General features: G+C 36.6%; 4 protein-coding genes across 4 annotated transcripts; 3 read left to right on the top strand and 1 right to left on the bottom strand.

Moving 5' to 3' along the window:
* The first annotated feature begins 1,193 nt into the window (after positions 1-1,193).
* Positions 1,194-7,888, top strand: aoc1 (amine oxidase copper containing 1). Its single transcript, XM_051097650.1, has 5 exons — positions 1,194-1,321; positions 3,648-5,192; positions 5,345-5,633; positions 5,721-5,853; positions 6,977-7,888. Exons 2-5 carry the CDS (start codon positions 3,656-3,658, stop codon positions 7,244-7,246), a joined length of 2,229 nt encoding a protein of 742 aa, XP_050953607.1. The 5' UTR covers positions 1,194-1,321; positions 3,648-3,655; the 3' UTR covers positions 7,247-7,888.
* An 8,000-nt stretch (positions 7,889-15,888) lies between these two features.
* LOC127155458 (uncharacterized) lies at positions 15,889-18,180 on the top strand. The gene is made up of 2 exons (XM_051097662.1): positions 15,889-17,521; positions 17,659-18,180. Exons 1-2 carry the CDS (start codon positions 16,198-16,200, stop codon positions 17,679-17,681), a joined length of 1,347 nt encoding a protein of 448 aa, XP_050953619.1. The 5' UTR covers positions 15,889-16,197; the 3' UTR covers positions 17,682-18,180.
* Positions 18,181-19,325: 1,145 nt separating this feature from the next.
* LOC127155467 (uncharacterized) lies at positions 19,326-23,825 on the bottom strand. Its single transcript, XM_051097672.1, has 3 exons — positions 23,434-23,825; positions 22,846-23,320; positions 19,326-19,516 (listed from the first exon to the last, which is right to left on the bottom strand). The coding sequence occupies exons 1-3, from the start codon at positions 23,511-23,513 to the stop codon at positions 19,442-19,444; spliced, it is 630 nt and encodes a 209-aa protein (XP_050953629.1). The 5' UTR covers positions 23,514-23,825; the 3' UTR covers positions 19,326-19,441.
* A 1,901-nt stretch (positions 23,826-25,726) lies between these two features.
* On the top strand, positions 25,727-27,302 carry LOC127156126 (uncharacterized). Its single transcript, XM_051098863.1, has one exon. The coding sequence runs from the start codon at positions 25,728-25,730 to the stop codon at positions 27,300-27,302; it is 1,575 nt and encodes a 524-aa protein (XP_050954820.1). The 5' UTR covers position 25,727.
* Positions 27,303-27,896: the final 594 nt, after the last annotated feature.

Raw genomic sequence — 27,896 nt, forward strand, 5'->3', positions numbered from 1 at the left:
TAAATAAACTTCACAGACATTTCAACAGCATAATAGAGGTTTATTTGTCTCACTTGCCATTCTTTTGAGGTTCTTTTTATCAATAGGCTATTTGAGCAGTTTGTTTATAACATTTGTCTTTCCAGCTAAACATCTGCAACACAAAAATGTACACAGCCAAAACATATGTGTTAATATCTGTAAAGCCAGAAACCTGATTATAATTATTATATCTGGAGTAATACTGGTGCTGTTTAATCATAACACAGTCTCATAAAACTGAGAGCCAAAAAAGTACTTACAAACTTAAAACAGTAATATAAATATTACTACTTTCAGATGGTGATTTAAGTGCTGAGTTCTCTGCAGGCCAGAGTTATGAAAGACTCAAGCTAATAATTAACCATAAGAGTCTCACATTAGGTGGTTAAATGACGGCCTGTTTCATATCAGGTAGTTTTGACCGATTGTTTTTCTGTGGTTTGAAACTAACAACCACTACAGTGCAATAACAGCTTCAGCTGTTTGTCCAATTCCCAGTCCCACATTGCTCACACTGTAATTCATTTGAGCTGTCAGATTCATGTTTCTCCCTGTTGAAAATGTGCATAAGAGCTGCACTGATATAACATATGTGAACTGAATTACATTTTTACAAGTTTTTAATTACATTACATGAATTACATTACATTACAAGTTTCTTCATCCGGGTGTTGTACATAATTCTGCATTTTCATTGTTTTTCCATTATATGTTGCATATTTAATAGTACATAATGCATTTTATAATGCAGAAAGGGTAAATTCCACATGATTGTATTGCAATGATATATTGCACCATATGTCATGACCTGTTCCAATATGTGTGCCCAAAACTATATTAGTAAAAGTGTATTGTTTTATTATAATATTGATATAATTGAAAATACAAGGTGACCAGAAAAAGTGACCAAAATGCAAAATCTCAATATATGTGTTACATATAATCAGTGCAAACACCTGTCAGCATGCAGCTGTCTGGTATTATTTCTCAATTTTACACCGAAACAGATTTCATAGTGATAGTCTTACACTCTGTGAAACATCCACAAATGTGCACTGATAATGCAAGCAAACCCATCAATCATCTCTTGTTTTTGTTCTTCTGAAGTTTTATGACCTTCTGCTGGCCAATCGCCTTCTGTTCAAGAGCGGTGGGTGGTTGATAAAAGCAGAAACATCAGAGCAGTACCATTCAGAAGAGCACTGCATCCACTGGCTGATCCAAAAAACACATCGCAGCTGTAGCAGCCGCACTTTCAGGGAATTTATCCAGCCTGCGAACTTGAAAACAGCCACAGAAGGTAAGCTCATTCATTGCTTTTAACATATGCTTCTATCATTAGTCGGTCCTTTTTATTCTAATTACAAGGTGAGTCACTGGACCTTTATGCAAAGGAGAGTTACATAATAGTGCAATCGACACTGCTGCAGAAAATGTTAGAAATAGATGCAGAAACAAAGAACAGTGACATTTTGTACAGTAAAGAAGAACTTGAAAAACACTACAGCTTTGGGGTGACGGAAAAACAACATCAGGAATTGCCCATTTCAATTGGAGGAAGATTGCTAACAGCCCTCACTGGGGTAAATAAATCCAAAATATCTGGTTTATCTGTTTCTCAAGGCAGAGGAAAAACAAGCAGGGAGAGACAGAGAGAGGTGTTGGCTCACAGTAACCTTGCATCTTTATTACTATAATTTGGCTCAGATTCTCTGTGCAAAGAACACACTGATTCCAAAGGGGGAGGCGCTTTAGAAATGATAACCTATGTTTACAAGAGCAGCTTAAACTAGATAGGAAAGTTTGAAAGATGTTGGAGTTATACCAAACTATAGCCATGCCGGTTCATTATTAGAAAAACCATGAACTGATGAACCAGTATGGCTGGTGACATGGTTTAGCGTGGCTGGTTAAAAGAGAAGTCCACTTCCAAAACAACAATTTACAGATAATTTACTCACCCTCTTGTCATACAAAATGTTCATGTCTTTTCCTCTTCAGTCGTAAAGAAATTAAAACATTTCAGGATTTCTCTCCATGTAATGGACTTCTATGATGCCCCTGAGTATGAACTTCCAAAATGTAGTTTAAATGCAGCTTCAAATGGCTCTAAACAATGCCAGCTGAGGAATAAGGGTCTTATCAAGTGGAACGATTGGTTACTGTCTAAAAAAAAAAGCATTTATATACATTTTTAACCTCAAACTGTGTATTTCGGTTCATGACAGGGTATGTTGAAAACTCCCATCTCATTTTCTTCTCCAACTTCAAAATCATCCTACATCGCTGTTTGACCTTTTTTTCTAAAGGGTGTTTGATCTCCTTTGCATTTTCACTTTGTAAACTGTACTTCTGCAGTGACGTAGGACGATTTTGAAGTTGGAGGAGGAAATGAGATGGGAGTTTTTCGACATACCCTAACTGTCTTGAACCGGAATACACAGAGCTCACACGGAGCTAGGCAAGATGAGCATTTGAGGTTAAAAAGTATCTAAATTGCCAATTCCTTTAGAAAATAACCAATCGTTTCGCTAGATAAGACCCTTCTTCCCCGGCTGGGATCGTTTGAAGCTGCATTTAAACCATTTTGGAAGTTCAAACTCGCGGGCACTACAGAAGTCCACTTCCAGAACAGAAATTTTCAGATAATGTACTCACCCCCTTGTCATCCAAGATGTTCATGTCTTTCTTTCTTCAGTTGTAAAGAAATAATGTTTTTTGAGGAAAACATTTCAGCATTTTTCTCCATATAATGGACTGATATGGTGCCCCGATTTTGAACTTCCAAAATGCAGATTAAATGCAGCTTCAAACGATCACAAATGCGGTCGTAAATGATCCAAACCAAGAAAGAAGGGTCTTATCTAGCAAAACGATCAATTATTTTTATTAAAAAAATATAATTTACATACTTTTTAATCTCAAATGCTCGTCTTGTCTTTCTCTCCCTGAACTCTGTGTATTCTGGCTCAAGACAGTTAGGGTATGTAGAAAAACTCCAATCGTATTTTCTCCCTCAACTTAAAAAATCATTTCAAAATCATCCTACATCGCTGCGGAAGTACTGACCCAGTCTTTGCAACGTGAACATGCAAAGAAGATCAAACACCCTTAACGAAAAAGGTAAAACAGTGATACAGGACGATTTTGAAGTTGAGGGAGAACATGAGATGGGAGTTTATCGACGTACCCTAACTGTCATGAACCAGAAAAAACAGTTCAGGCAGGGTAAGACAAGACGTTTGACATTAAAAAGTATATAAACTGTATTATTTTTATGAAAATAACCGATCGTTTCGCTAGATAAGGCCCTTCTTCCTCGGCTGGGATCGTTTACACCTGCATTTGGGATCGTTTGAAGCCACATTTAAACTACATTTTGGAAGTATAAACTCGGGGCACCATAGAAGTCCACTCTATGGAAAACAAAATCCTGAAATGTTTTCTTCAAAAAACTATTTCTTTATGACTGAAGAAAGACATGAACATCTTGGATGACAAGGGGGTGAGTACATTATCTGTACATTTTTGTTGAACTTCTCCTTTAAGGTAGCTAAGAAGCTAAGAAGTTCATTAAAATTAGTATTATAAACCTGTGTGACAAAAGTGGCTTGTTCTTTTTGCAGGAGCCAAGATGTGGTTCTCCTGGATGCTGCTTCTGGCTTCTCTAGCTACGCCCACCGTTTCCTCACGAACTCGTGAGTGGGCTCATCACGGAGCTGCAATGTTTGCCGATCTCACTCCTACAGAGATGAAAGCCGTGAGAGACTACCTCCACTCCTGCAGCGAGCTGGGCCTCACCTTGGCACGAGACAAGTCCCTCAAGAAAAACAGCATCCTCCTTATGGAACTGCACGTTCCTCGCAAGCACGAGGCGCTCCGCGCATTGGACAGAGGACAGGCGAAACCTTCACGGCAGGCACGTGTTGTGGTGCAGTTCGGCAACCAGGCGGTGCCGAACGTGACGGAGTACGTCGTCAGTCCCCTACCTTTCCCGAAGTCTTACCAGGTGAAGACATTCAAGGGTGAGCGTCCAATCCGTTTCGAGTCCAGGCCAATCTCCTCTGTGGAGTATGAGCACCTGAATAAGGTTTTGGAGAAGGTGGGAGCTAAAGCAAACAAGATTTTGCAAGAGAGCACCGGGTTTACGTACGGCAATTGTAGTAATCGCTGCTTGACCTTCTCGGATATTGCTCCTCGTGGGTTGGCGCCAGAAGAGAGGCGGACGTGGATCATGCTGCAGAAGTTTGTGGAAGGCTACTTCATCCACCCAGTGGGTTTCGAGGTTCTTGTTAACCACAAAGATCTGGATCATGAAAAGTGGACGGTCGATAAAGTGTGGTACAACGGGCAGTATTTTGACAGCGTGGAGGAGCTTGTGGAGAAATACGAGAAGGGGACGATTAATAAACTCAAGCTGCCAGAGCATGATGAGGAGGATCTTTTCTCAACCTACATTCCTCGTGGACACATGAATACACCGACGAACATCCATGGAGCAAAGCTTGTTGAACCCCAAGGCCGGAGGTTTCAGGTGGATGGGAACTTTGTGGAATATGCCGGGTGGTCCTTTGCATATCGGGTTCGTTCTTCGGCCGGGTTGCAGATCTTCGATCTACGCTTCAACGGAGAGAGAATTGCATATGAGATCGCACTTCAGGAAGCCATCGCCTTCTACTCCGGAGATACTCCGGCTGCCATGCAGACCAAATACATTGATGCCGGGTGGGCGATGGGCACTTCGGATTATGAGTTGTCACCTGGGATCGACTGTCCAGAAGTTGCTCATTTTGTAGACCTCTACCATTACTACGACACGGACAAGCCTCTACGTTACAGAAACGCACTTTGCATTTTTGAAATGACCACTGCGCTTCCTTTGAGGAGACACTTCAATAGCAACTTCCAAGGAGGTTTCAATTTCTATGGAGGCTTGGAAAACCATGTTCTGGTGATCAGAACTACATCTACGGTGTACAACTACGACTACATCTGGGACTTTGTCTTTTACCAGAATGGTGTAATGGAGTCTAGAGTGAGTGCGACTGGCTACATCCATGCAACGTTCTTCACTGAAAATGGATTGAACTATGGAACCAGGGTTTACAACTATGTTCTTGGCAACTTGCACACCCATCTAATTCATTACAAAGTGGACCTTGACATTGCAGGTGAGTCAAGCCCTTGCTTATCGGTGTACAATCTGAAGCCAAATAATATATTTTGTGATCTGTGCACAAATTACAACACCACAGGTGCCAACTAAGCCAATTGCATAACATAACACTGAACAGAGATAATTTTGCTCTTTATTTTTGTACAGGGAGGGACAACAGCTTTGAATCCATTGATCTGAAATACGTTAACTTTACCAATCCCTGGAGCCCAGAACACTCCATTGTGCAATCGAAACTGCATAGGACTCAGCATGAAACTGAACGTAGTGCTGCCTTCCGCTTTGGCAAGAAGTTTCCCAAATACTTGCACTTCTACAATCCCAATCAAAACAACAAGTGGGGGCATAAGAAGGGCTATCGGATCCAGTATAACTCGCATGCTAATAGTGTTTTGCCCCGTGGCTGGAGGGAGGAAAATGGCATTACTTGGTCAAGGTGGACCTTTGCATTTAATTCAAAAGAAATGGCACATTTTGTACTCTATTTCTTGAGCAAATCTTTGTGATTTTGTTTTTTTTGTAGATACCCGTTGGCTGTAACCAGACACAAAGACAATGAGGTCACCAGCAGTAGCATCTACACTCAGAATGACCCTTGGGAGCCTGTTGTTTCCTTTGAGGAATTCATCCGCAACAATGAAAACATTGTTAACCAGGTAAACAGATGACTTAAAGAGACTTGAAGAATTATTTGAGTTCGGCCTCCAAATAGACCTTGTGCAGTGTGAACCGGTTTTCTTGGGCACTAAAAATAGACACAAAGCCAACATATTAAGCATTTAGACTGATGTACAAATAAAATCAGATGTAAAAAATGTATTGTTAATTATTCAAAATATTTGCAACTACTGCATGTGAATAGTATCTATAATCAACCTGTTTTACCAGCATTAAGAGATGCCAGATTATCATATACTGCTCTTAATCATATTAACTAGTACTTAAAATCGTAACTGCAAATTTCCAAAACTCTGAAACACATGGCAACAGAAAAAGAAAGAAAGAAAGAAAGAAAGAAAGAAAGAAAACAATTACTTAAATCAATATCTATAAATAAATAAAAATAAAATAAATAAAAAATTTAAAGAAACACCTTTAGTTCACATTATTTTAGTGTAAATATACAATATTATTAGTATTTATACTATAAAAACTATAGTTTTTTAGTAATTATTATTTCAGTCTTTTTAGTAATTTTAGTACTTCAGCTTAATTTAAATTAAAACTAGAAATGTTACCTTGACAAATAACAGAATTTATATATATATATATGGACCACAAAACCAATCATAAACATTTTTTTGAATAAATGAATAAATGAGCTTTCCATTGATGTTTGGTTTGTTAGGATAGGACAATATTTGGCTACAACTATTTGAGAAACTGGAATCTGAGGGTGCAAAAAAATCAAAATATTGAGAAAATCGCCTTTAAAGTTGTCCAAAAGAAGTTCTCAGCAATGCATATTACTAATCAAAACAAACAAAAATTGATATATTTACAGTAGGAAATTTACAAAATATCTTCATGGAACATGATCTTTACTTAATATCCAAATGATTTTTGACATTAAAGAAAAATAGATCATTTTGACCCATACAATGTATTTTTGGCTATTGCTACAAATAAACCTGTGCTACTTTAGACTAGTTTTGTGGTCCAGTATATAATTTTAGTTAACATTTCTTTCAGTTAATGGAAATGGATAAATTGCTAGATGAAAAAAATATATATAAATATCTAAAAATACTCAAATGACAATTATATATTTCTTGGCAGGATTTGGTTGCCTGGGTGACGGTGGGATTCTTACACATTCCTCATTCTGAAGACATTCCCAACACAGCGACTCCAGGAAACGCGGTGGGATTCTTCCTGCGTCCCTTCAATTTTTTTGACGAGGATCCCTCGCTTGCGTCCCGCAGCACGGTCATTGTGCGACCAGATGAAAAGGGACAGCCGAAGATTCAGAGATGGACTCCAGAGGTCGTAGGTCACTGTGTCTCAGACAAACCTTTCTTCTACAATGGCACATACGCTGGAGTCTAGACAGAGACTGAGCTCATTTCATATTGTGTTAGTGTGTTTGTGATGTATATAAAATTATAAAAAGCTGAAATCTGTGACATTAAATGCTGATGGTGTCAAATATTTTCGACCATAAAAAACAGAGTGCACTTTTTACATTAAACAGGGAGCTGAACAAATAAACCTCAAATGCTTTTAATGTAAAACCTCATATGCTTCTGACATTTTTCACAACCTAAACATGGTAAAGATCATTATAAGAATGTTTTATATGTCTTTTTGAATACAAATCTCACAAATAAATATTGTAGCCATATTTTAATCCAAAAATCAAAAGAAAAAAAGACAAAATTATGTTTTGCATAAAAATGCAGGATTTTAAGGCTATTTTGTGCATTGTTATATTATTTTCATGGCAGTTAAAAATTATATATATATACATTACAATAATACAGTGGGCAACTAAAGGTAAATCTGTTTAATTGGAATGAAAATAATGTCAAAATGCAAAACAAGTCTTAAAATGTCCTGAAAATAAGCTTTATTTTCCTTATGCATATATAATATAATATATAATATATGTTTTTTTTTTTTCATTCAAACAGGATTGATGTTTGATGAGATTCATCTGTTGAAGTGTTTAATAAATGTGCAATAATTTCATGCTTGTGTATAATTTCATGCACTGTGAGGAGTGTGTTTATATTGGTTGTCATGGTAACCGTGAGCTGTGGGATGAAGTGAGGACCCTTGAGATCCGTGAGTGGATGTATCCATGGACGGGGCTTATCGGCAGAGGACATCCAGGATGCAGAATGGTGTATCCGTGAGCTCAGTGATCCTGTGTGGCCTAAGCGTGAGCGGGAAACAGAGCTCCTTACGCAAACACATCCATTCTTGAATCTCTCTGCAAACAGACCGTAATTCACCTGTGGAGTCTCCCATGGAAACCAACAAGAGATGGGTGGAAAAAAAGAGAGTCATTTAACACACACAATCATAATCTTACAATAATCTGACTGATCATAATTAATTTATTTTAGCTTTAATAAGTCACTTTTTTATTTACAAAAATAAAAAGAAACAGCTGGCAAAGGAATTTTGTAAAAAAAAAAAAAACTAAAATATATAATAAACACACACACACACACACACACACACATATATATATATATATATATATATAAACATAAATATATGTAATACAAATAAATAGTGTATATTATAAATTAACTATATTTATACATTTAAAACCAACACCAAAAAAAAAAAAAAAAAAAAAAAGAGAGAGAGAGAGAGAGAGAGAGAGAGAGAGATTATACATAAATGTTAGTCAAAGATCTTTTAGCAGATGAAGCATGTGTGACTTTTGGTGACCAATAAGACATTCTTTTCTCTCTAACTGTTTGTTCAGGTTTTTACAGTGTATGTTAAAGTTGTCTGTAGTAACAATTGAACAGGACAGCGATGGAGTGGTAAGGTTACCTTATATAGGGCTTCCATTCCTAAAACTTACCGTGGCAACAACAGATGTGTCACATTTCACATTAGAACTGAATCCTTATGAAACAGGTTTATTTGAGGGTCTGTGAAATTCCTGTCTAACTCCCCAAAACACACACACACACACACACACACATACACACACACAGTTTACCACAATGACAGTGTTCAGGCCCACAAATATGTTCTTGTCATTAACTACTTCAACCATTTGAATAGTTTCTCAGATATTTAGGTTCCTAAAATGACTGTATGGCAGATCATTGTTTAGATGTCAGTTATAAATGTTTCTCCAAAGATCATTTAGGATTTTAGTTTTTAGAAGTTTTTGCATTAAATAATAATAATAATAAACAATTCTCTGTTGTTATGTCTTGGAAAGAAAGCAAAGCAAAGTCTCAACCATAAAAACGTATTATCAACACAGAACGAGATCAATGCAGCAGGAACAATCACAGGTGCATCACTTTTTCTTTTTATTTCTCACAACTGAAAGAGATTGTTTGGAAACATTGCCACTTAGTGGCTATATGGGAAATTATAACTGCACCTGCAAATAGGGTGACTTTAAACTAATGTGGGTTAGCAGCCTTTTATAGTTACAAAGCAGAAAAGAGCCTTTGTATAGCCTACTACATTCTATATTACATTCTTGAGCTGTACATCAAAAAACAATTTCAATTATAAAAACAAGAAATCCAAATTGTAAAAACTGTTTTTTAAAATCTGTGTACATGCTCATCATAAATCTTTTATTCACCCTTTTCTATATTCGTTTGACAAATTTATTATACAAATATATTGTTTGCTCTTTATGTCTGTACAGTGTATTTGCCTTTGTGTTTTAGTATTATGCTTTGTTACTGATCCCCCCCAAAAAATCTATATTAATAAATGCTATGAAACCTTATTTTTAATCTGTTGTTACCTTGATACACAGCGATAACATTTATATCATTGCGAAGATTGTTGTAGTGAGCAAAACTCTCCTGTAAATAGGTCTTATTGATGTCTAAAGTAGTTAAGTCTTTTTGTGTGGTTGCCAAAATCAAACACTAAGAAAAATGGTCCTTTGAGTGTCCATCCCAATAACATTTAAGCTAAATTACCTCCTTACCAAGCACACAGGTGCAGCTAATGACAGTTTGATGCTCCTAACAGATTTGTGGCACCTACAGCTTCTGAGCATAATTTCGAAAAATTAAATTTGTATTCAAGTTTCTAAAAAATGACCTATATGAAAATTAACCATGGTTTTATTATAGTGAAAGTTTAGTAGTGTCGTAGTATTTTTTGAAATATTGACTACCTTTTGTATAACCACAGTTTTACTACAAATACCATTGTGAAACTACGTTAGTGTAGTAAGCTTACTTGCTTTTTAGTGAAGGCCAGTTGAAAGAGCTAAACTCCATTGTGTATTTTACAATCAAACTGCAAAGGGGTTGTTGAATTGTATTAGGAAACACTGACACCAAGTGGCCATGTGAGAAAAATATTGCTGTGTGAAAATGCTTAATTGTTCACTGAAGAGCTTTGTTACATATGTACATTAATCCTTCATGTACCATACATTAGGGGGAAAGTAATAACATTAACAGCTAAAATAACTTTTTTCGTACTCATACTTACCCATCAGCTTTGTGGTTTTATCGATGGTAGGCCTAATAAAAGCCCACAATATTATATTGTCACCTTTAAAATAATAATTAAGGAATTAACACATTGTAACAAGTATACACAAGTATGTAATAAGTATACTAATTATTTTATTACATATACACTATTGGATATAGGTGATATACAAATATATATTTTTTATTTCTTTAATAAATTATCATGTATTCTGTGTGTACTCTTTGAATTCTTAATAAGGAGTTAAGTAAGCATCGCATTTGTTTGTGTGACACCTTTTTTGGGTGTTGAATGGATATTTGAAAAGATTAAATATTTCATCTCACACAAGGATTCTACAGAGGCTTTATTTATTTTATTTTATTTGTTATTTATTTATTAATTTATTTGCAGTTAAAATGTCAACAGGAGAAAGCAAACACAGAACAGACAATTGTTCTCTAAAACAATTTTTATACATTTACTCATAACATTTAGATTTTTGAGAATAAAAAAACTTGCCCCAGTCTCCAATACAAACATATTATATGGCCCTAAAAATAGTGTGAACACTATATAACTGTCACTTTATTTTAAATCTGGATGTTAACAGTGTAACATACAATTCATGCTTATAGCTTTATAAGGACATCTCACATAAATCTAAATTATTTCAAAATTATTTAATGTCCACAAAATGCTTTTTGGAAGTCATTCTAATTTTAATGTGTAATTCTAATTGTAAAATATTTTTGGGGGGGCACTGTATATTTATGAGAGGACTATTGCAGTCAACATCTCTGCACAAAATTACTGATGATACTGGTGCATGTTTCTCTATTTCTTTTCACATAATTTATTCTTTTAATCTCTTATGTTTCAATTGCTCATTGATTTTTTGGATTTACTTACAGTACAATCTGCGATGAGCAGCCTGTCCCTCTTCAGCTGACACTGAGAACCTGCAGACAACTAGATAAGCTTATTTATACTGAAGGCAGCACCAGTTTTCTGAAAGTCATGTGATTTAAAAGAATATAAAAAAAAAAATAGGGTTTTCTTTAAATCACATGACTTTCAGAAAACTGGTGCTGCCTTCAGTATAAACAAGCTTATCTAGTTGTCTGCAGGTTCTCAGTGTCAGCTGAAGAGGGACAGCTGCTCATCGCAGATTGTACTGTAAGTAAATTTGTGAACTGAATTACAGTCGTAAGCTGAATTGTGTGTAATAACTGTCAAAGCATTCTTCACAGTATGTGGCATTAGAATCAATTGAATAAATACAGTTTTATATACAAATGAGTGCTTGACAGTGACTGTATAACAATTTGTATTGCTTTTCATGTAGTCATTCTCATTAAATTTTACTGTACATAAATGTTTCCATGTATTTTAATACCATTGTTTTATATCTTTAATTAACATCAGATTACTGGCTAACCAGGAAGACCCTACCTTACAACTGTTTTACAAAGGGTAAGATTACATCACTAAATTTATTGAGTCGAAAAAACATCCAAAAACGTTAAGCCTACTTGTTAAACCTGCAGAAAGTAATACATACTTATCATACTTATGTTTTGATGATATTGGTCAATACTGATTGTAATGTAAAGTGCTCTTGTATGTAAAGTGTGATTCATTTGCGGTAATTCATTTGTCTTTCTCTCAGGGGCGGACTGGGACAAAAATTCAGCCCTGGCACTGTAGCCACACCAGCCCACATTACCACACCGACACAGCCCCACCCACGGACATGCACATTCACTACTTAAATTGGTGTACAGATGGTGAAATAATATAAGCAGTACCATATGTAATAGATATTTAAACATTTAATGTATGTGACTGGAACAAAAACAACCCGTTTATAACAAATTTATACATACAGTAAAAACTAAATAAAAAATAATCTGTGAATCTTGTAGAGTCCGTGTGCTGTCTGTTTATGCCATTTGTCTGCTATTACTTATGATAGGAGTAACCTGTGAATGTGCATCACACACACACACACACACACACACACACACAAATGGAGATGCAGCACTAGCAACACTTCAGCATACTTTTATTCACAAATAACTATATATGCCATTCTCTGCAGTGTTATTTATTACTCTGTAAGTTACAGAGTTAAAATGGATGAGAATCAGACAGACAATGTGTACAATGTCAACATAGAAACAAGGAGAAGCCAATAGACAGTGGCAATAAAGAACAACACTGCAGAGAATGACATATATAGTTATTTGTGAATAAAAGTATGCTGAAGTGTTGCTAGTGCTGCATCTCCATTTGTGTGTAAAGGTGTGTATGTGTGTGTGTGATACACAGTCACAGGTTACTCTTATCATAAGGGTTAATTTATCGTTAATTAGAGCCACAGTGTTAAAAAGGCAAACATGAGCTTTTATTTTGAAGTGTTTCTGGCAATCAGCCAGTGATCTCATACTCATGTTGATTGTACATGGAAGTGTTTTAGTATCTTTATTTGTATAAGTTTTTCTGATTGCTTAATTTGTTTATTCTAATTTGTTGTAGACCGCACATACACACCAACCCACATGGATACCCCAAAGTGATTGTTAGCATTTGCATGCTCAGTACTTGTTGGAAACTTTGTGGAAAGAATAAAGAATCAAAAGAATTCTGGACTGATTGCATCTCATTGTCTCTGACCGGACATCTGTGGTGAACTAGTCCCCCACTGGCAACCCCTAACTGGTTTCTATATCAGTTTTCTATACACAGTATTAAGAAACTGTCAGCATGTGTGTCAGGGTGTGTCTCTCTCATTGCTGTCTTCCTACCTCCATTATACTTGACTCTGCTGCAGCAGCTGAGCTATCTGCACTGGGTCCAGAAACATTCTAGTTTTGAATAGATGAACACAGGATTCAGTCAAGGGAGAACATAAGCAAGCCAATGTCTCATTTTACATTGTCTAACTATTGCATAGATACATTACACTATTGCCTGTAATAGAAGTCTATGTTCCACCCTACCTATGGATTAATTACATACTGTAACCTATGCATGTATTTAATGTTTTACTTTAAAGACTAGCTATGTATTCAGAGTTCACTACAAATGCCTACAGTACTATGGTTATAGCTATAGGTCCTTTTGCATGTTAGACTATATTGCTAGTAGCATACAGCAGTCTGAATACCCTAAATCCCACGTTATCTGCTGATAATGACATTTTAAAATGTACGGGAGTTCTACGCTAAGCTTACAACTGTTAAACAGTGTAGGTTACTGTCAAAAACTGTCAGAAGTAGCGTGAATGGCGTGAACATTACTTAGTATATTTTAGTATAATGACTTAGAAGTATATTTTCTGTTTTCTTCTTACCTCCTCTACCGCGCTACTGTCCTCCGATGCAGCAGCCGAATTTAAACCTTTCGAGAATATTTCAGTTAATTTTATGCATTTGGCAGCGTCTGATTTTAGATCCCATTTTTTTTGCTTTCTCGGAGCTTTTCGGCACCGCCTTTCCTTTTTTTACGGTCCATCTCTGACAATTAGCTTGTGTTGCACTTACCGTTTGACATTCTTGCCAGATTTTGATTATGTCCGCGTAACCTCTGATTGGGTCGAATTTGGGTCGCCCCATCTCGAAACCAGCCGGCCGTCGCCGATTGGGCCAAATGCTTAACATTTATTATTATTATTATTATTACTATCATCATCATCATCATCATCATCATAACATTCACATCTTGCAAGAGATAAAAGCTGCCTGCATGTAAAAACAATACATATTAAAAAAAAAAAAAAAAAAACTGACCGGCCCACATTTACAAAATGGTACGGCCCTTCTGGCATTTGCCAGAATTGCCAAATGGCCAATCCGCCCCTGCTTTCTCTCATAGTAGGCTTTTCAGTAACACTTTATTTTGTTGATTCCTTTTGAACATTCAGTTGACAATCAGTAATATTGCACCTACGTGTCAACTAAATCTCATTAGAGTATTAGTAGACTGTCTGCTAAATATCTGCTAACTCTTTATTGTGATGGTCTCCCAACAGACATTTTCCTGGCTATAAGTAACTTTGCAAATACATGTTAATCTAACCCTAACCCTACCAGTCTACTAATACTCCACTAACACTCTAGTGAGAGTTAGTAGATATATAGGTGCAATGTTACTTATAGTCAACAGAATGTGTTAAAGGGACCATCAAAATAAAGTGAAACTTTTCTCATAGTAGAGTTGATTTATTCTAGTGATTGGTTCCCTCTGTAATGGTACATAAACAAGCAAAACCTTTTTCCACAACCTACAATTTCAATTCTGGATCACAATTTAGTAACAATCAGGAAGGGACTCCTTTAAAAGTGTTTTCATACTACTCTTGACCCTGGGCTATTGTTGTATAATTAATAGAAGTATGGTAATGCTAGAACCGTTACATAAACAGGTTGCATACTGTGCTAACCAAACAGTGAAACTAGCATTGATATGCAAGTAACCCAGGGTTTAGGAATGTACAGTATGAAACATCATCTTATGAATACACAGGTTTAATTGTTAATTGTAAATTATGAGCAGTGGGAAACATGAATCAAGACAACCCAGGGTTTAGAATAACCCAGAGTTAACTATTTTAAGACTATTTACATTACCAGACAGGTTTTAGATTTTATTTCACAAACTCAAAATACATTGCAATATATAAACCAAAACCACAATACACAGTTCAGTCAGCGTTATATAACACATAATAATAATAATAATAATAATAATAATAATAATTAAATACATACTATTAGTAGCCTGCACATCAAGCTAAATTCTGTAGCTGGCACCCACCTGCAGTAGGAGAGCAATATAAATGAGAAAATTAAACTGCCTTTGTACCTATAAGACAAAGAAACTTCAAAGGGCACCTGTGCTCTAGTGTTTCCTTGCTCAAGCACCATCTGTTCTCAATTCTTGCCTCCTCATAGTTTTATCAGACAGTTTATACATCCTTCATCATAGCAGACTTTGATCTGTTTCTAGGTCACAGTCTTGAGGACGAAGTAGTATGTAATCATAAATATATGTAATTATACATTTTACGTAAAAGTGTAATTAATGTCTGTGCTAATAGCCTTGTGGTTAGTGCTTCGACAAACAGCGCAACTGTGCTCACAGCAACCCAAGTTCAATTCCTGTCTTGAGGTCATTTGCTGATCCTGCTTCCCTCTCTCCTCCCACTGCTTTCCTGTCATCTCTCCTACTGTCCTATCTACAAAAATGCACAAAAAATAAAAAGAAATAAAAGTGTAATTAATATGACTGCAAAGAGATAAAGATAAGTGGTCCACACAATCTTACTGTAAAGGGGAGTGAGAGGCAAGAGGCGAGCGGATCCATCTGCGAGCTTTTATTGATAGGACGAGACAAAGACATGGTCGTACAGGCAGGGTCAAAACAGGAGCAAACAGGTATTTCACAGGAAAGACGTAGAGAATAATCCAAGAAAACGAGCAAGAGTCCAATAGGCAGGCGGCGAACAGTCGAAAACGGGGAAGACTAGAACTAGAAACTAGAAACTAGAAACTAGAAACTAGGGAACGCTAACAATAGAAACACACCAACACAATACTCCGTGCCTTGCATGGGGAGAGACCAGGACTTTTATAGGGCGCCTGATTGGTCACAGGTGTTGACGCAATCAGCGTGATGGGTGATGGGAATAGTAGTCCGGGTTGTAGTACAACAGTCAACGTGTAATGATAGGGTGAGAGTGACATCCGGTGGTGAGCGGACCGCAGGTCACCGACCAGATTCGTAACACTTACAAATATTCACTTAGAGATTTCTGGCCTCATCACTGGTACAGCATTGTCTAAAGTAACATGTTTTTGTTTAACATTACAGAGAGAAAGTACATCCAGTTAGACAAAATGGACAAAATCATTAAGAAAAGCATCTTAGTTGAAGATGGAAATCCTGCTCAATACCGTCTGCAAACCAACAGAGATAATTTAGATCAGTCCAAACCATACAGAAAAATAGCCTTTGGGGACAGAGACAGAAAAAAACCCCATAAAATCATTCTAATGGTGGGAGAAACAGGAACAGGAAAAACAACCCTGATCAATACAATGAGCAACTACATGTTGGGTGTAAAGAGAGAAGACAAGGTTTGGTTTGAGATCACAGATGATCAGAGTGACCAAACATCATCTCACAGTCAGACCTCCAGAATCACTGTTTATGGGTTTTATCCACAAGACAGTAATACTGATTTAACAATCATTGACTCACCAGGATATGGAGACATGCGTGGAACTAATCTCGATAAACAGATCGCTGAGAGTTTGCTTAGTCTAAGTGAATCTGCAGAAGAAATACATGAAATACATGTAGTGTGTCTGGTGATTAAATCAACCCAAAACCGACTCCATGAAAGACAAATCTACATATTTGATGCTGTTCAGGCTTTATTTGGAAGTGATACTGCTGAAAACATTGTCTTGCTCTTCACACACTCAGATGGCATGCGTCCTAAAAATGCACTCATGGCTATTAAAGAGGCTAAAATCAAATGTGCATTAAATAACAAGAATCAGCCAGTGGTTTTCCTGTTTAATAACTGTCAGTCAGACGCTGATGATGAAGAATATGAAACTATACAGAAGCAATCATGGGATCTCAGTTATAAAGGAATTGCAGGATTGTTCAACTTTCTCGACAACAATAGACCAAAAACCTTGAAAATGACTCGAGATGTTTTACAAAAACGGAAGCAGTTGGAAGCAAATATCCGTAATATACAATCACGTGTTCAAACTATAGAATTAAAGCAAAATGAGCTGAAACAAACTCAAGCAGCTCTGGAGCAACACAAGAAAAATATCAGAAAGAACTATGAGTATGAAGTTGATGTAATCTACAAAGAAAAGGTTGATATTGATCGGTCTATGGCCAAAAAGGCGACATGCTGCACCGTCTGTGAAGAGAACTGTCATTATCCAGGATGCTGGTGGATCAGTGGTCTCTCATGGTGCAGTGTGATGGAAGATGATCACTGTACAGTGTGCACTAATAAATGCCATTACAGCAAACATGTCAAAGAAGCAAAAATATATGTAACAAAAACAAAGAGGGAGAAGATGACATGTGAAGATTTAATGAAGAAATATAAAGACGAATTAGAACATGATGCATCTTTGAAAAGTGAGCTGCAACAATTAGAAATTCAGATAGTTAAGCTAGTTATGGAAGCTTTTCACTGTGTGGACACTCTTGAGAAGATCGCACTCAACCCTGGTTCTGTACTCACACTTCTGCATGTTGATTTTCTGATTGAAAAGATGAAGGAAATCAAGGAGTCTGAAAAGGCTGAAATGCTGGAAATCTTTAAGAAGGGAGCAGAAGAAAAGCACAGAGCTCTGGAATACATGATAAAATCATGTAAATCATTAAATATAAACAAGTAAAATGCCTTAGTCAAACCCTGCACAGATACATGTTGTACTTCAAAGGCTTTTTTCCTTTCTTTTCTCAAATGGGTTCATATCTTGTTTTTCTTTTAAATTTAATTTAAATGAAACTCAAAAATTTTAAACTTTATATTTTGCTTGTGAATATGTGGATACACTGATTGTCTATTTTATAAATATTTTATGTACACATTAATATCTATCTTACTTCTGTCATTTAGTTATTTTAGGAGTTCTAGAGAATAAAATCAACAGATAGCCATGTTGCTTTATTTCATGCCAGCATTTGTTAATTTAAAAACTAATTATAATTCTTTACATCATTCTATTTAGTGACTTATAATTGTTGTAATCTGTTTTTTTGAATTGTACCATACTATAAAATGTATTATTATAGTTGTCTTTTTTATTTGTGCTGAATCTAGTGAAGTACACAAACATTTGCTTACACTCTTTTCTTTCTTGGATTTATCATTTATTTATTGCTTGTATTACTTTCATTTGTAAGTTGATTTAGATTAAAATATTCGCTAAATAAATAAATGGAAAGTAATATAGCTGCTGTAATTCATTTCCTGTCCCCACCCCCGAGGAATAGCAACATGTATGGTGTAGACAGGTTATACAGAAAAACAGTTTATACATTAGAAAACAGTAATACGTAAACAGGTAACGAATACAAATAAAAATTATTATAGAAAATAAGAAATAGATAAAATTATGTGCAAGAAAAAGGATTAATTGTCATTGTATTATTACGCACTTCCATCCAGATTAATAATAATTAATACTGTAAGTCACATGATTGTCAGCAAGAGAACTTTAAACACTAACAGATCTCTCTAGATCTCAGCATCTTTACTCATACAAACCTTCTTATTGAGAATTAACTGAGGTTTAGATGTTGATGTTTTATTTTGAATATTTTTTCCCTCATTAAAATACTTTCTACTTAACAAATAAATAAAAAAAAACAAAACAAAAAACAAACAAATAAAAAAAAAAAAACATTTGCCTGTCATAACATCACAAGACTGCTGTAAACAAAGCTAATAGCTAATATACATCCAGAGACTGGACTCTTGATGAGGTCAGCAAATCAGGCCACTATGATAACTTTATCAATAAGTAACCCACTTCACCTGATAAGACTTTCTCTTAGAATTTTTGTTAGAACAAATGTGCTTTACAAGCACAGTTACAGCAGCCACTTCAGTCAGAAAAACTGATATGGAAAAGTTAAAGGAACACTCCACTTTTTTAAAAAATAGGCTCATTGTCCCAGTTTTACCGTTTTCGAATCCATTCAGCAGTTTCTGTGAGTGAATGATCAGTGGTGAAATTAGTTGTGATGCAAGGGACACCAGCTAAAATCTTGCTTACACTGTGCAAAAAAAAAAAAAAAAAAAACAAACATTAAAAATTATTCAATTCATTTCAATTCAAATTTATTTGTATAGCGCTTTTCACAATACATATCGTTGCAAAGCAGCTTTACACCAAATTGACATTTTTACAATATATGTAGTAGTAGCTTGATGTACATATGGCAGAGATGTATGGTAAAGATCAATTAATGACGTAATCAAACAGACAAAGAACACTATAAATTAGTAGCAGAATTTGGTAGTGCTGTATGTTTTCAGGGTTGGCATCATCTGAAGTCGTCTGTGGGGTTGGAATCATCTCTTCTTAAGTGTTCTGGATCCAGACTGGAGCTTGTGAATTCCTAGTTACTACGGGATGTCAATCCCATGGCAAAAACAGAGAACAAATAGGAACATAATTAGCGTAGCTGCTGTTCAAACTAAGAAAAGGAAGATTTGTTAAACCAGAGCTAAAAGATTAATAATGAACATTTGATCAGATATAGCTGCAGGAAAAGTTTATGAGATGCATTATTTGAATGCTTGGCTAAAAAGATGTGTCTTTAATCTAGATTTAAACAGAGAGAGTGTGTCTGAACCCCGAACGTTATCAGGAAGGCTGTTCCAGAGTTTGGGTGCCAAATGTGAAAAAGCTCTACCTCCTTTAGTGGACTTTGCTATCCTAGGTACTACCAACAGTCCAGAGTTTTGTGACCTTAGGGAGCGTGATGGATTGTAGCGTGGTAGAAGACTAGTTAGGTACGCAGGAGCTAAACCGTTAAGTGCCTTATAGGTAAGAAGTGCTATTTTGTAGCTGATGCGGAACCTAATAGGCAGCCAGTGCAGAGACTTTAAAATTGGGGTAATATGATCATATTTTCTTGACCTGGTAAGGACTCTAGCAGCTGCATTTTGGACTATCTGTAGCTTGTTTATTGAAGATGCAGGACAACCACCTAATAGTGCATTACAATAGTCCAGTCTAGAGGTCATGAATGCGTGAACTAGCTTTTCTGCATCAGAAACAGGTCACATGTTTCGCAGCTTGGCAATGTTTCTAAGATGAAAGAAAGCTGTTTTTGTAACATGAGAAATATGATTTTCAAAAGACAAGTTGCTGTCTAATATAACACCCAGGCTTTTGACTGTAGTGGAAGTAACAGTACATCCGTCTAGTTGTAAATTGTAAGTCAAAAGATTCTGTGTATTGTTTTTAGGTCCAATAAGTAATATCTCTGTCTTATCTGAATTTAATAGTAGAAAATTGTTGGTCATCCAATCTTTTACATTTTTAACACACTCTGTTAACTTTGATAATTCAGAAGTTTCATCTGGTCTTGTTGAGATATATAGTTGAGTATCATCAGCATAACAATGGAAACTAATCCTGTGTTTTCTAATAATATTACCAAGGGGCAGCATGTATACTGAAAATAGTAGAGGACCTAGAACAGATCCTTGTGGCACTCCATACTTTACTGGTGATAACTGAGATGACTCCCCATTTAAATATACAAAGTGGTAGCGATCAGACAGGTAGGATCTAAACCATTTTAAAGCCTGCCCTTGGATACCTGCATAATTTTGTAGTCGATCTATTAGTATGTCATGATCTATAGTGTCAAACGCAGCACTAAGATCAAGTAAAACTAGCAGTGAGATGCAGCCTTGGTCTGACGCAAGAAGCAAGTCATTAGTGATTTTAACAAGTGCAGTTTCTGTGCTGTGATGGGGCCTAAAGCCTGACTGAAATTCTTCATAGATATCATTTTTTTGCAAGAATGAGCACAGTTGAGCAGATATAACTTTCTCTAAAATTTTAGACATAAATGGAAGATTAGAAATGGGTCTGTAATTTGCCAGTTCACTAGGGTCTAGTTGTGGTTTCTTAATAAGAGGCTTAATAACCGCCAGCTTGAATGGTTTAGGGACGTGACCTAAAGATAATGATGAGTTGATAATATTGAGAAGCGGTTCTTCTGCCACAGGTAACAATTCTTTTAGTAATTTAGTGGGTACGGGATCTAATAGGCATGTTGTTGGTTTAGACACAGTGATGAGTTTATTTAACTCTTCCTGTCCTATAGCGGTAAAGTACTGCAGTTTTTCTTTGGGTGCGACGAAAGAAGTTGACATATTAGAAGCAGTAGAATCTACATTGGTCATTGTATTTCTGATGTTATCTATTTTATCAGTGAAGAAATTCATAAAGTCATTACTATTAAACTGCGAAGGAATATTTAGATCAGGTGGCATCTGATTATTTGTTAATCTAGCCACTGTGCTAAATAAAAACCTTGGATTGTTTTGGTTATTTTCTATGAGTTTGCGGATATGCTCGGCCCTAGCAGCTTTTAAAGCCTGTCTGTATCTGGACATACCGTTTTTCCATGCAATTCTAAAAACTTCCAAGTTTGTTTTTCTCCATTTGCGCTCAAGATTGCGAGTTTCTTTCTTGAGGGAATGGGTATTACTGTTGTACCATGGCGCAATACGTTTTTCTCTAACTTTTTTCAATTTGATGGGGGCAACAGCTTCTAACGTATCGGAGAAGATGGTGCCCATATTGCTAGTCATTTTGTCTAGATCCTGTGAATTAAGGGGTACACAGAGCAGTTGAGATAAATTTGGTGGCTGGAACAATAGTTCTGCCAAGACGATAACGCGGAGCCGTATAGTTAATATCAGTGATACGCAGCATGCACGATACAAGGAAATGGTCAGAAACATCATCACTTTGAGGTACAAGATCTATATCAGTAAGATCAATTCCATGCAATATAATTAAATCTAGCGTATGATTAAAACGATGAGTGGGCCCTGTGACATTTTGCTTGACTCCAAAAGAGTTTATTAGGTCAGTAAACGCAAGTCCTAACGCATCATTTGTATTATCAATGTGAATGTTAAAATCTCCGACAATTAGCACTTTATCAAAATTAACCAATAGTTCTGAAAGGAATTCTGCAAATTCTTTTAGGAAATCTGTATATGGTCCTGGCGGTCTATACACAGTAGCTAAAACAAGAGATAGAAGAGATTTATTTTGCATGTCTGGCAAAGTAACATTAAGCAAAAGTATTTCAAATGAATTAAACCTGTAATCTGTTTTCTGAGTAACATTGAGAATATCACTATATATTGTTGCAACACCATCACCACAACCACTCTGACGGGCTCATGCTTATAATAGTAGTCTGGTGGAGTAGACCCATTTAGACCAATATAATCATTAGGTTTTAGCAGAGTACATCAAAACTATTATCTGTGATCATTTCATTCACAATAACTGCTTTGGGTGCAAGTGATCTAATGTTTAGGAGCCCAAGCTTTAAAAATGGTTTCTGTTCGTGTATTTTGCTTTTTTCTGGTTTAATTACGATCAGATTTTTTTCTAGATCCTGCATTAAATTTATTTTTTGACCTCACTATTCGAGGAACAGACACAGTCTTTATAGATTGGACAGTGCAAGTACTATCATTTAAGCGTTCAGAACAAAAGCCATCGTAGCAATCATTTGAGAATGTACTTATTAGTCAAATGGAGCGTAGCGTCCTGGAGATGTTGTCCGACAGCAGCTCCGCTCCGACTTTTCGTTCCCAGAAAAGATTCCAGTTATTAACAAAGAGCAGTTTCTGTTCTTTACACCATGTCAATAACCATTCATTTAGAGCAAGAAGTCTACTGAACCTTTCGTGCCCACGTCGATACGTGGGAAGCGGTCCTGACACGATGATCCTCATTGCGGGCGACGTGCTGCGAACAGTCTCGATCAGGCTGCTGAAGTCCCTCTTCAGAACCTCCGTCTGCCGCAGCTTGGTGTCGTTCACCCCCGCGTGCAGGACGATCGCGCCGACGCTGAGCAGAAACATCGAGAACGCGAGCACCAGGAAAACAGTGGGTGTGGACTTTACCTTTAGCTAAAGTAGCATGTACGTACCGGACAATGGAGTCTCCGACGATCACAGCGTCGCGTTCCGTCTCGCGGAGGGGAGCGAAGCGGTTCCGGGTGGAGATCTCGAAGACCGGAGGCGGCGGAGGGGGCGAGGTCCTCGGCCGGGGCCTGGCTCGCGTCTTCCGCTGCTGCTGCTGCACCCAGGGTCCATGGTGTCCCGGCGCCGGAGTGAAGGACATCTGGAAAGATCGCGTCCAGGGTGCACGGGAGCTGTGCAGAGAAGCACACGGAGTAGAGGTGGTCAGAGTGTTAGTATCACATTGTATACTCACCCGGGAGGACTCCAGAGCAGCTCTCCACTCTCTCAGCTCGGTCTGCCTCACCAACAGCTCCTGGATCTGCTTCTCCACGGCCTCCAGCTCGTGTCCTCACCTGCACTCAAAGGTGGACACAAATTCACCATTAAAGCAAGTAACAGTGAGTAAACAATGGAAATGTGTGTAAATAGTGTGTAAACAATGCAAGCAGGATTAGCGGCAACCACACTGGTGCTGCTAAAGGGCTATAAGCTAGCAACTCGGGAAATCAAAACAAAACTAGTGATGACAAAGCAATCCGGATGTTTTAGTTGTAGAATACAATAGGGGGTATATTCACACGTTATAAGAAATGAGAATGATGGTGTATAAAATTGATTTTGAATTGAAAAACAGACAATAAGAAATTAACTTGACGGAGCTCAAACTCTAAGGGCGGCCGTACACGGTGCGAATTCGGACAGTCGGAAGACCGTATGGCCACGCACACGTCACGAGTGACTTGTGACGCAGTGGTACACGGCACGATTTTAAAACCTGCCGATTTCCGAGGCAATCACATTCACGAAGTTCCACGCCAAAAACATGGACTCCGAGGAAGAGATCCTTTTTGGTAAAATTTAACAGTAAAATGTTAAATCATGCAGTGTGTCTCTGTATATTTAGGGTGATCAGATTGTTTGCCCTTGAAATCTGAGAGAAAGGCTGTGTATAATATACTTCTGTATGTACTGTTAAATTCAACTGCTCTCTGTCTATCTCATAACTGCATATAAAAAATATGAGCCGTGACTCTTTGCTAAACATGCAGGAACCGTCTGATCACCCTTGCGTGTGTACACTGGTTGCAAACTTGACAAAACTTCACCTCTACAGCAGTGCTAACAAGCATATGCATTAAAGACATTGGAACTGCAATGCTACAGCACTGTACAGTATTGTAATGTATGTTTTAACGTAGTATTATGCACGTCGAGAGGGCTAGTTGGACACCACTATAGCTAAATTTTCAGTTTGCTCAACTTCCAGTTTGCTCAACAAATCGGCTCGTTCAACAGCACATACGTCACGCTTTCAATCCGACAGCTCCCGAAGTTTTTTGACATGTTTAAAAATGATCGTGAGGTCGGGAAGTGCTCGTAAGGCACTCTGCTCGTCTCGTAATTTCTCACACACCATACGAGCCCCGACCATACGAGAAGAGACGATTTCCTCCGATAACCAAAAAAATCGCATGCGAGCTCGTACGACCTCAAAAATCGCACCGTGTGCGACCGCAACAAACGGGAATTAAATAACGGGATTTAAATACTGTTGCATTTTAACATTTTAGACAGAGAACTAAATTTTAGTTTTAAAAAACTATAAAAACAATAACAACCAAACTACTGTACCATCACAGAAACAAACTGTCGTATAAAGCACCTACAGTATATTAGCCGAGTGACAAATGTTTTTTTTTTTTTTTTTTGTCTTATCATTCTGGTGGCCCACTGGCTTAACATTTGCAGTTCGTTTGGATTTGAAATTAAACACAACACTGTGCTGAATGTGCAGAGCTACAGCTAAAAGTACAATTTAGAAATTGTTGTGGGCACTTTGGACTCATGGGTCACTAGAATCATTCAGATCATTCACATTAGATAAAACCCTGTTGATGCATATTGCTTTTTGCTATGTCAGCTATATATCTTTTTTTTTCTGAGAATTGCATGTTTGAAATTAACCCTTGAAACAAATGGCTTGATTCTTTCTTGCAAATCATGTGATTGTCAAAATAGGGGTGTTGGCTCAGTATAAGTACGACTGTCGATCCTCCTGTCTTCAAGTTCCTGAACTAAGTTACAGAAGGAAGCCTCTGTTATAAACAATAAATATTGTAAGTTAAACTTCTATCTTTGAGAAGGCATTATAGTACACAGTATACTGTAGATATTTGCTAATATACCCAGTACTTGTAAATACACTATATTTGGAAATAGGGAAATAGAAAAGGATAGATTTAATGCTTTTTTTAAATGATTATTTTTAACAATATAAATTGTGTAAATAGAATTGTCTACTATTTAAGTTGTCTTTCAGAACTGACATCTGCATGGATGACTGTAGGACTCGCTGTTGTTTTACTTGTTACTGCAAATCTAATAGAAGCATGTAATTTAACACTCTTGCATGATTACCACATAATTTTTGAGATGCATTTAGATAATTTAAATGCATTATAGGTAAAAAAAAAAAGATTATAAAAGAAGTATTAAAGTAAATAAAAAAAGATTTTGCTATTTACATTTTAGCATTCCTAAGTGTTACCCTATGATCTTTATGTTATGTTGTTTTCTGCTTTACATTACAGACAAAAAATGACTAGTTTACGTCCAGAATTGAAAAATATCATCAAGCAAAGTAGCGAAACTGGAGGTGGTACTCTTACACGATACCATGTGAAACTGAAAACAGACCCTTCTAGTAAACATGAACCATATAAAAAATTGACCTTTGGTGAGAGAGACAAAAACAAACCTCATAAAACCATCCTGATGGTGGGAGAAACTCGCACAGGAAAAACAACCCTGATTAATGTGATGATCAACTACATCTTAGATGTTCAGAGAGAAGACAAGATTTGGTTTGAGATCACAGATGATCAGAGTGACCAATCAGTAGCTTACAGTCAGACCTCCAGCATCACTGTTTATGGATTTTATCTGCAAGAGAGTCTAATCGATTTAACAATCATCGATACACCAGGATATGGAAACATACGTGGAATCAAGAATGATCAAGAGATCGCCAAGAGTTTGCTTAGTTTAAGCCAATCTGCAAGTGGGATCCAAATAGATGCAGTGTGTCTGGTAATGAAGGAGACGGAAAATCTCTCTGACAGACAAATGTACATATTTGATGCTGTTCAGTCTTTATTTGGGAAAGATATTGCTGAAAACATTGTCTTGCTCTTCACACACTCAGATGGGATGCGTCCTAAAAATGCCCTGACAGCTGTTAAAGAGGCTGAAATCAAGTGTGCAGTAAATGACAAGAATCAGCCAGTGTATTTCCTGTTTAACAACCGTCAGTCAGATGCTGCTGATGAAGATTTTCAAAAAATCCAAAAACAATCATGGATTCTGTCTTACACAGGGATGACTGAATTTTTCAAGGTTCTTGAAACATTACAACCAAAAACCCTGAAGATGACTCGAGATGTGTTACAACAACGGGAACAGTTGGAGGCAAATATTAATATTCTGCAGTCGCATGTTCAAGTGATGGAACAAAAGCAAAATACACTGAAACAGACACAAAAAGCTCTGGAGCAGAACAGAAACTATGTTAGAGCCCAAAATGACATTAAGTATGAAGTTAAAGTTACCTATAAGGAGAAGATTCCCATCGATCTAAAATATCGCAACAGGACAAAAGAAGCAACATGCTGCACTGTCTGTGAGGAGAACTGTCATTATCCAGGATGCTGGTGGGTCACTGATCTCTCATGGTGCAGTGTGATGAAAGATAATCACTGTACAGTGTGCACTAAAAAATGCCACTACAGCCGACATGTCAAGGAAGCAAAAATATATGTAACAAAAACAAAGATAGAGAAGAGGACACATGAAAAAATAAAAAGAGAATATGATGGTAAGATTGTGGATAGTGAGTCTTTGGTCAGAAATCTGGAGGAAGAACTGCAAGAATTAGATAAAGAGAAAATAAAGCTGGTGTTTGAAGCTTTTCACTGTATGCAAACTCTGCAGATGATCGCACTCAACACTGATTCACTGCTCACACTCCTGCATGTTGATTTTCTGATTCAGAAGCTGAAGGAAATAAATGGATCTGAAAAGGCCAAAACATTGGAAAACATTAAGAAGAAAACAGGAGAAGAAAAACAAGGAGCACTAGGATACATCATTGGTCTTTTAAGTAAAAATGTTTAAAATTCATCAACTATTTATAGCATTTAAAGAGAATCAGAAAAGCTGTATTATCACTGTTTTCATTGACCAAAACAATAATGTGTAATATACATATTATGTGACTAAATAATCGAAATTAGAAGAATGAATCGGAATGGGCTTTTGTTCAGTGAACAGTAAAGTTATAAGCAACAAATTCAATTCATCAATCTGTAAATATATTGATACTGATGAAACCAATTTTGTGGTCTTGTTGAAAAAACAGCTGCCCATTTATTTTGTGATTGTAGTATAACCAGTACATTTTGGGTTGATATAAGTTCTTATATTTTTAACCCTACTAATGGGATCCACAATTTTATCCTTAAATATATGATTTTTTTTTTTATTATGAAAACAAAATTGTCATTTCTTGAATATGTTGTTAATTTATTTTATGAGCATTTTTTTTAGCCCCAAGCAAAATTGCCTTAAATCTCCTTTGTGTCTTCCTCTTTTTCTTTTTGAATTTAACCCCCTTTATATTTTTATAAATAAAAATATTATACAAATATTTTTTGTAATTATGCTTGTTCATTGTTGAAGACAGAACCATGGTATCTTTCTGTGATCCTG

The sequence above is a fragment of the Labeo rohita genome, chromosome 24 (genome assembly GCF_022985175.1).
Source record: "Labeo rohita strain BAU-BD-2019 chromosome 24, IGBB_LRoh.1.0, whole genome shotgun sequence".
In the NCBI taxonomy this organism is placed as follows: domain Eukaryota; kingdom Metazoa; phylum Chordata; class Actinopteri; order Cypriniformes; family Cyprinidae; genus Labeo; species Labeo rohita.